At 51.4% G+C, this 8,756-nt stretch overlaps 2 protein-coding genes across 3 annotated transcripts; one reads left to right on the plus strand and one right to left on the minus strand.

The window, feature by feature from the left end:
* The first annotated feature begins 190 nt into the window (after positions 1-190).
* tnfaip2a (tumor necrosis factor, alpha-induced protein 2a) lies at positions 191-6,131 on the plus strand. 2 transcript variants are annotated; one of them, XM_058086420.1, is made up of 13 exons: positions 191-447; positions 870-980; positions 1,080-1,555; positions 1,692-1,903; positions 1,973-2,087; positions 2,156-2,278; positions 2,348-2,442; positions 2,515-2,607; positions 2,788-2,914; positions 2,984-3,109; positions 3,782-3,931; positions 4,011-4,135; positions 4,233-6,131. In XM_058086420.1, exons 2-13 carry the CDS (start codon positions 881-883, stop codon positions 4,426-4,428), a joined length of 1,938 nt encoding a protein of 645 aa, XP_057942403.1. In that variant the 5' UTR covers positions 191-447; positions 870-880; the 3' UTR covers positions 4,429-6,131. The 2 variants fall into 2 exon arrangements, with proteins under 2 accessions (XP_057942403.1, XP_057942413.1); XM_058086430.1 differs by having other exon boundaries at positions 1,083-1,555.
* On the minus strand, positions 4,488-7,632 carry ckbb (creatine kinase, brain b). Its single transcript, XM_058086454.1, has 8 exons — positions 7,465-7,632; positions 6,745-6,938; positions 6,289-6,443; positions 5,873-6,005; positions 5,404-5,575; positions 5,192-5,315; positions 4,929-5,118; positions 4,488-4,854 (listed from the first exon to the last, which is right to left on the minus strand). Exons 2-8 carry the CDS (start codon positions 6,929-6,931, stop codon positions 4,676-4,678), a joined length of 1,140 nt encoding a protein of 379 aa, XP_057942437.1. The 5' UTR covers positions 6,932-6,938; positions 7,465-7,632; the 3' UTR covers positions 4,488-4,675.
* Between the last annotated feature and the right edge of the window lie 1,124 nt (positions 7,633-8,756).

The following is an 8,756-nucleotide window of genomic DNA, read 5'->3' on the forward strand; positions in this document are numbered from 1 at the left end:
AAGCCACGCCTCTAGCTGCTGATTGGTGTTCTATGACTTGAATGCTGTTACGTTTGAATGAAATAAGAATGTTCATTTCTAATAAAAACAGACTTAATGTGACAGCAACATGTTATGTCATGATATAAACGTCCGGCAGGGGGCAGTGTCACATCACACCGCGCGTTGTCAATTTTCATCGATGACCACATACAAACAAATATAGAAACAGATAAGCAATATCATGATTGATCATTTTGTTGTTCAGACAGTCAACAAGGACAAAAGTGAGCAGGAAAAGAATGAAGGGAGGAGGAGGATCAAGTGAAAAGGTGTCATATTATTTTGGGTATCTTCTTTCGGTCACCTGACCTCACCTGCAGTTGGCACCGCCTCTTCAGCTTTGATAGACAAGCTGCCGCATCCATTTTGGAGTCTTTTCACCTCGAGACATTAAAGAAGACTCACGTGAGTTAACCCTTTCCAAATTAAAAGCCATTCCTCACTTCTTGTCCTTCTATTTTTAAGCTAATTGCGTGGCAGACACCTACAAGTGTAAATGAGGCACCCAAGTTAGCATCCAAGCTAATGCTAACAGGACGTCTACAATGGGGTTATTTGGGTAATAATAATGGGTCAATAATCTTGGGTTCGATTTTTAATTATGTTTGCGATGCTATTTACACGTCAGACATGAATGTAGCATCCACCTGAGGCGCAGGTGTAGCATCTACGTCAGGTATAGATGTAGCATCCACCTGAGGCACAGGTGTAGCGTCTGCATCAGGTATAGATGTAGCATCCACTGAGGCATAGGTGTTGTATTTACGTCAGGTAGAGACGTAGCATCCCCCTGAGGCACAGGTGTTGCATCCGTTGTGAACATTCAGGAAGAGCCGCCATGGAGGAGAAACCAGAAGGAGAGTGGAGGAGGAGGCTACCCAGGTTGAAGATCACTGGAAGGTTCTGGAAGAACAGCAGACAGCAGGACCCCACAGCAGGTCAGAACCTGTAGTGGACCAGTCAGAACCACAGCAAGAACAACAAAAAGAACATCAGGTAAGCCCTTGATGTGCTTTTTTTTCATCATGACCTTCAAGAAGACGAGTCAGAGGAGACCAGCGGGAAGTTGACGGTCACAGATGCAGAGCCTGAGGAGACCAGCAGGAATTTGACAGACATGGAGGCGGAGCTTGAAGAGACCAGCAGAAAGTTGGTCATCAGGGAGGAGGAGCTCTTCAGTCAAGACCCTCCCAGCGAGGAGGACGAGGACCAACTCCAGCGTGACCTGGAGGCCCTGAAGCTGCACATTCTGATGGTTATCAACCGCACCTTCGACTCTTCGTCCTCGGTGGAGTCCAATGCCCTGAGGAGCGCTGTGGCAGCCATGCAGCTGCAGGAAGTGCAGGACCGGCGGTGGGCGGGTCACCCTGAGGGGCGTGTCCCAATGTGGCGTCCTCAGAAATATCTCAGTGCTCACAATGCGCTCCTCGCCAAGGTGGTGGAGTCCAGGCTGGCCAAGGCTGCCGAGGAGTCGAGCGACGCTGACGGACTCTCGTCTCCCTTCAAGAGGCAGGTGAGCGTGTGACATCACTTCCTGTCCAAAATTTTATTACCATTCCATCAATCCACTTGCCGCTCATTATTATTATTGTTACTATCAATATTATCATCATGTGACCATGATGTCGCCATGGAAACCATGTGTACAGGTGTGTCGCATGGGCAAGCGTGTGAAGGCGGACCTTCTGAGGGTTTCACTGGTGGTTCAGGACTCTTATGGCACCGACGTGGACGTGGTCAACATCTACGCCGGCTTGTGTCATGGTTGTTTCTCCGCCCGATTGGCCCAAATGACTTCTGCTGGACTGGAAGCAGATGACTCCGCCTACCTGCTCTTCTGGGCCAATTGCTACTATCCACAGTGAGGACACGCCCCCTTTATTTCTTAACCACACCCTTTGTTATCTTTGATTGGACTGTGCGTGTGCAGGGAAATACTAAAGCACGAAGACCTGCAGAGGAGCATAAAAAGTTCATGTCTGGGGTCTCTCCTGCCAAAGGAGGAGGTGCAGAACCTTGAAGAGCAGTACATGAAGAGGAAGGAAGTGAGTCCACTTCTTCTAATGAAACAGAACGTCAGCAGCTTGAATTTTCTTCTTGTCTTCTTCCCAAGCACCAGATGGACATGTGGCTGAACAACATCCTGCACCGAGAAGAAGACAACTGGTCCAAGGACGAGACACCAGAATCCATCGACAACTACTACTTCTCTCCGCTGGCCATCGAAGTCATTCAGGTCACACTCGCGACTCGTTGCTTGCGTCACACACGTGACCTGTGACTTGGAGACGTCTGTGTTTTCCAGGTGATAGATGGATCCCTGAAGGAGTGCAGCAGTCTAATCAATGATGGCAGAAAATATCAGAAGATCACTGCCCGCCTGGAGAGCTTCCTTGGCAGGTGGATCATCTTCACGACCACTTGGCTGACGTCCATCTGTGACGACATGCATGACTACGAGATGTCTTTCAGGTACAAGAAGAGTATGGAGAAGTTGGTGAAGAGGAACCATGGCAGTGTATCAGCGGTGGTGAAAGCTCACTTGGCTTGTGAGGAGCAACTCAGGTGAGATGATGATTGCTGAATGATCTATTAAGAACATTGGTAATGATTGATCATTGCCACGCCTCTTCCGACCCTCAACAAAGCTTGCGATGGTGAATGTTTATTGATGATTGGTTAATGGATGATTGATGGGTGGTTAATTGATGATCAAATGCCTATGATGAGCCGTGACCTCCTCAGAGACTACGTCGGAAGTCAAACAGGAAGCCTGACAGAGGAGCACAGACGTCGCTGTGAGGACATTTTGGATGAGCTGAGGGATGGCGGCTACTCCTGTTTCACTCGCCCCATCCACCAACAACTGAAGGTATGGACGCTGGTGTTTGGGAGACTGTCCACTCGGCCAACACTGACCGTGTCTGTGTGGATACTTCAGGTGTTTTATAAACAGCTGTGGACTTCCAGCTGGTTGGACCAGTCACTTCCTGTCATCGACGCTTTGTTGGACTCTTTGTATGAACACTTGGCTCATCTGGCTGACATGAAACCTTCCTGCAGACAGGTTAGTGTCTTCTGTTCATCACCTGTCCGTCCGTCACCTGTCCGTCCGTCACCTGTCTGTCCGTCACCTGTCTGTCTGTCACCTGTCTGTCCGTCACCTGTCTGTCCGTCACCTGACTGTCCGTCACCTGTCTGTCTGTCACCTGTCCGTCACCTGTCCGTCCGTCACCTGTCTGTCTGTCACCTGTCCGTCCGTCACCTGTCTGTCTGTCACCTGTCCGTCCATCACCTGTCTGTCCGTCACCTGTCCGCCCATCACCTGTCTATCACCTGTCCGTCCGTCCGTCAACTGTCTATCACCTGTCTGTCCGTCACCTGTCCGTCCGTCACCTGTCCGTCCGTCACCTGTCTGTCCATCACCTGTCTATCACCCTTCCGTCCGTCACCTGTCCGTCCGTCCGTCACCTGTCTATCACCTGCCTATCACCTGTCTGTCTGTCCGTCACCTGTCTGTCCGTCACCTGTCCGTCCATCACCTGTCCGTCCATCACCTGTCTATCACCTGTCTGTCCGTCACCTGTCTGTCCGTCACCTGTCCGTCCGTCACCTGTCTATCACCCTTCCGTCCGTCACCTGTCCGTCCATCACTTGTTCATCTGTCACCTGTCTATAACCCATCTGCCCATCACCTGTCCGTCCGCCCATCACCTGTCTATCACCTGACTCCCTGCAGCGCTTGCTGTGTGTCCTCCATGAGGATATGGTTTTTGAATATGTGAAGAGGATGATGAAGAGCAGGATGAAGAGCAGGGAGCAGCAGGTGGGCGGAGCTCAGCAGATGTCCGAAGACGCCCAAAAGATGAATGACTTCTTCAGTGCGGTGGTGAGATGCCATCATGTCTCCTTGTGTTTAGATGAAGTTATTTAAGCTCCACCTTCTGCTACCTTGTGGCCGCCATCAGGGCTGCGGCGGGTCGTTGCGGCTAGAAACGATGCTCTGCGACTTGGCCGCCATCCTTCGACTACACGACCCTGGGAGCGTGAGGCTGGAGATGGTTGCCTTCGCCACGAAGTTCCCCACCCTCAGGTTTGCCCCGCTCATCTTCTGATTGGCTCACCTGTCACCTTGTGGTTAAATAGGAAGTCAGAGTGGATCTGTGTCGTGTGTGTGTGGTTCCCCTCAGTGACGTCCCGCTGTCGTTGCTGCTCACCCTCAAATCAGACCTCTCGGCGGCTGATGTCGGCTCCATCAGGCGCAGTTTGGAGGAGCTGTGTCTCTGTCCCGCCTCCACCAATCAGAGCTCAGTGTTCTTCTCCAAGCTCAAAGTCCGATGGGTCGGTGACAGGCAAGCTCACTCGGACCAGACCCAGTCTGACTGATGCAGCCCCCCCTACGAACGCACCCCCCAGGTCCAGTGTGCAGAATGAAGGCTCCAAAGTGTTTCACAGACTTTATTTGGGATGTTTCAGCGGTCCAAACAGGAACTAAAAATTGTGGAGGTGTTAGCGTTCTAGTGGCTCACTAATGTCCCGTAGGACTCATTCAGGTTACAGTGACGTTTGGGGGCGGGGTGTGGTTAGAGTGCGTGGGAGGGGGGGTGTCAGAGAAGAAAGGCTAAAGTGCAGTTCACTTCTGCTCGGGCATCAGATCATCGATGGAGTCTCCGGACTCGAGACGTTTCTCCATTTCGACCAGCAGGTTGACACCGTCCACCACCATCTGGACCAGCTCCACCTCAGAGAAACCCAACCGGTCGGCGTTGGAGATGTCAAAGACTCCACCCACCGCTGCAGTGTCCACGCCCCCTGCAGAGACAAGACAAGGACTTGAGACCAAACGGGTCCAAGAGCAGACCAACGGGTTCCGACAAAGGTTCTACCTGTCCCTCTCTTCTGCAGCCTCAGGCGTTTCAGAATCTCTCCGAAGAGCTCGTTCTTGCTGAGGTTGGGAAGTTTCACGTGGACCCCGGCCCGTAGACCCGTTCCCAGGTTGGACGGGCAGGTGAGGACGTAGCCCAGGTGCTCGTTCCACATGAACTCGTGGCCGCGCTCCTTGAACAGGTCCTCAATCTGCACGATAAGACCGCCTTCACGTAACTGCCGTGCCTCGGCGCAAACAGGAAGTCAGAGTTGCGCTGCTGACCTTGGTGAGTCCGGTGCAGAAGCGTGAGAAGACCTCCCTCATGTTGCCGCCTTTTTGCATGCTGATGACTCGCAGGTGGTCTTCCTCGTTGACCCAAACCAGGAAGGTCTTGTTGTCGTTGTGCCTGCAAGCAGACGGATAAGCGTCATCTTCTGCAACAATTTGCCAAAACTACGCCTCCGCCGTGTGAGTAAGACAAAACCGGTTCTGACCAGATCCCACGGCCGTCTGGCCAATCGCGGGCCATGCCAGATGCCAGCAGCAGCGGCGAGACAGGCTTGTCAAACAGGAAGTGGTCATCAATGAGCTGCTGCTGCTCCTCCTCAGTCATGTTCTTCAGGGCGTAGTAACGACCTTTTAAGTCGCCATCGAGGGCGTCCAGACCTGCACAAGGTCAGGGGTTACACGTGGAGTCTCGCTGATTTTTCTTATATTTGTTGTCATAGTAACTGCAGGGGATTGGGACAGGAAATCATTGGTCACCTGCCAGCCCCGAGGCTCCGCGGGAGAAGCTATTAATGCAGGGCACCAAGAGCACCACCTAGTGACCATTCTTTTAACAACATGGACAAAGCCACTTCCCTGTCCTTAACAGCAGGCCAAATGCTTCAAACAAACTTGCCCAGTAGGGGGCGCTGCAGAGAGTACACATGTAAACGAAAGATGATTGTGACGTCATACTTTCAAGGGAGAGGTTCTCGATGGCCCGGCGTTCTCCGCGGCTGCAGTGTGGCGGCAAACAGAAGCCACGGATGCTGCGACCCGTCCGAACCCGAGAGCTCAGAACGTAGTTTGGATCCAGATCATCTCCACCCTGAGAGAAGATGTCAGGACTGGTATGATCCAAACTTTGACTCATGTTGGCTGATATTACATTTTATTATGTTAGATTATGATTATGAGCGTGATGCACCGCTTTGTTGGTTTTTACATGTTTGAAATCAACAAAACCATTATCAACCGTCACGTGTTATTACACTTGCATAACATAAGTTTATTGTTGACGTCAGTCGTTTTATTGTTGTTGACAGTCGTTTCTATCATTCTATCGTATTGTTGTTAGTTGTTGAGCGTTATGTTTTTTTTTTATTGCTTACCTGCAGGTTGTCTGCGTTGAGGTCAGTCTTGTGCTTGTCGGTGGGTTTGTAACCTCCATGGCGGTCTTCGATGATGGGGTCCAACAGGTCCTTGAACACGTCGTAGGTTTCCTCGTCTCCGGCGACGCAGCCCACCGTCATGATGAACGGATGGCCTGAGATCATGTCACAAAGGTACAGTAATCATATGTTTGTAATTGTAATATGGTATGTATGTTATGTAACTAGTGGGAATGGAATCTATGGTATAGAATGATGGAATATTTTATTTGCTTTCGATTGGTTGGATGGCTGTCAGGGCCCCCGCCCCCAGCGACCCAGGGTCGAATTAAGGAGGCAGAAAGAGGCATAAAGCCTTGGATCCAATTAAAGGTTCTAATAAGGCCACCTCCAAGGTGAGGGCGTCACAGGCAGTCACAGTTGATTTTGAAAAGGGGGGGGGGGCGACGACGTTACCTGGGTTGTCCACCCCGGTCTGGATGACGTCATCCAGGGTGAAGCCGCTGGGCGTCTCTTTGTCACGCAGGTGAGCGTACATTTCGGGCGTGAGCACCTTCGCCATGTGGTTGTTGTGCTGGCTCAGGTCCGGGTACTCCTGCTCGGCCGAGTAGTTCATCTTCAGCTTGTTACTTCCGAAAGGCATGACGATGCTACGTCACAAGAACACAATCAATCAATCACGTCCACTTGATCGATCCGCCAAGGTCACGCAGAGTGGCCGTGCTTCTGCAGTGACGCAGCAGACTGCCGTTAACCCTTCACACGCCGGTCACCTTCACCTCGTGACCGCGCACGGATTGGCCGCCTCTCACGTGCGCATGCACGCCTCACGCAATTCGACGGCGTCGCGTGCATCGCGTGCGTGGAGGCAAAAGAAGATTAAACTCTTATCGTTTGGAAATAAAGGTTCATCTGCACATCTTTGACATTTGCTGACTGCGCAACACCCGCACGCGGACATGCGCAGATCTCCGATGCGTGAACAAGCAGTCGATGAATAAAGATGACATTATGAAATTACGGTAAACAAGCAGTAAACAACTGGTCTTTGTTCAGGCAGCCCCCCCACACACACGCACGCATGTGACGTCATACGAGGGTGCGCACACGCCAGTATGCATTGACTGCAGTGTTGCAGGATTGATCAGGTGATTGATGCTGGTCAGCGGTTCTTACCTGTGGTTCCGGTCGAGTGTTGCGGTCTCAAGCGGGTCCGGTTCTGCTGCGGCGGATTAAAGCGCGTTCATCTTTTTATACCCGCCCCTTGCACCTCATTGGCTCCTATTTACAGTCCATTCATTCCATTGGACGGGAAGCTGCTGCGGGTCACGTGACATGCCACTTGTTATGCAGACGACGAAGACCCGAGGATGAGTCGGAACCATCTCTGTTGTGTTTCCACTGCATTTTGCTCCCGGCTCACCACGGAAAGCCTTTATTTATGCACACGCCCCCCCACGGTAGCACCGGCCCATCAGCCCATCATCATCATCATCATCACCATCCTTCCTCGTCTGACTCCACCCCTTCTTCCATTTTTTATTGACACATGAAAACTCTCCACTGCTCAGCTGACCCCCCCGGAGCCAATCACGGTCCTTCTCTCCTTCTTATTGGCTGCGACCAGCAGCTGTACTGCTGCACCTGAGAGGACTAAATGATTGGTTGAGTCGCAATCGATTGATTAATTAGTCACATTGATTAGTCGAAATGCTTCTTGGGGGGGAGGGGGGGTGTGGGGACAGGAGATTTGACCTCTGACCCGTATGCACCATGTGAATGTTAATACAGTTTGAAGAAAAGAACGGGTCCTGCTGCTCTCCTCAATATGCAAATGTGCCCTCCAGTTAAGTGTGTGTGTGTGTGTGTGTTACGTAAGAGTGACTTAATATGCTGCTAATAGTCTGTTTGAGCCAATAAAAGACATAAGCTTCTTTGGGAGGAGGAAGTGGAGGAGGAGAATGAAGTTGGACCACAGTGATGGACGCAGGAGGAGGAGGAGGATGATGATGATGATGAAGAAGAAGAAAGTTTTTGTGTGTACTCACAGCATCAACTTGTCATCGTCTCCTTTGTTGCGATTGGTTGCTTGTGTGTTATGTAACAGCGTGTCACAGATGCATTGTGGGACATTTACACAGCATCAGTCTGACCTCATTTCAGCCATCGCCATGACAACCAGCCAGCAGTGAACACACACTCACACACACACACACACACACACACACACACACAGTGACAGTCAGGCCCTGATGATGATGATGCTGATTGGCTGTTTGGAGGAAGGAAGGAGTGAAGAAGATGGGGGTGTGATGGAGGAGAACATAAGGACAAGGAGCAGTGAAGGGAGAAAGTGGAGGGCTTTCAGAGGAGAGCGGGAGGGAGGGGTAATCTGGGACACATAGGATCACGTGACCGTTTCCAGGACAACGGGCTGCTCATTGATAGGCTGCTGCCGGTTGAGATGT

Source organism: Doryrhamphus excisus, chromosome 1 (genome assembly GCF_030265055.1).
Source record: "Doryrhamphus excisus isolate RoL2022-K1 chromosome 1, RoL_Dexc_1.0, whole genome shotgun sequence".
Taxonomy (NCBI): Eukaryota; Metazoa; Chordata; class Actinopteri; order Syngnathiformes; family Syngnathidae; genus Doryrhamphus; species Doryrhamphus excisus.

Coding starts and splice junctions, on each gene's coding strand:
- tnfaip2a (XM_058086420.1), top strand. CDS start 881: ATGGAGGAGAAACCAGAAGGAGAGTGGAGGAGGAGGCTACCCAGGTTG. Junction 981..1,079: donor ACAGCAGGACCCCACAGCAG/GTCAGAACCTGT, acceptor ATGACCTTCAAG/AAGACGAGTCAGAGGAGACC. Junction 2,443..2,514: donor CTGGAGAGCTTCCTTGGCAG/GTGGATCATCTT, acceptor GATGTCTTTCAG/GTACAAGAAGAGTATGGAGA.
- ckbb (XM_058086454.1), bottom strand. CDS start 6,931: ATGCCTTTCGGAAGTAACAAGCTGAAGATGAACTACTCGGCCGAGCAG. Junction 6,006..6,288: donor TCAACGCAGACAACCTGCAG/GTAAGCAATAAA, acceptor ATCTTCTCTCAG/GGTGGAGATGATCTGGATCC. Junction 5,576..5,872: donor CGAGAACCTCTCCCTTGAAA/GTATGACGTCAC, acceptor GACCTTGTGCAG/GTCTGGACGCCCTCGATGGC.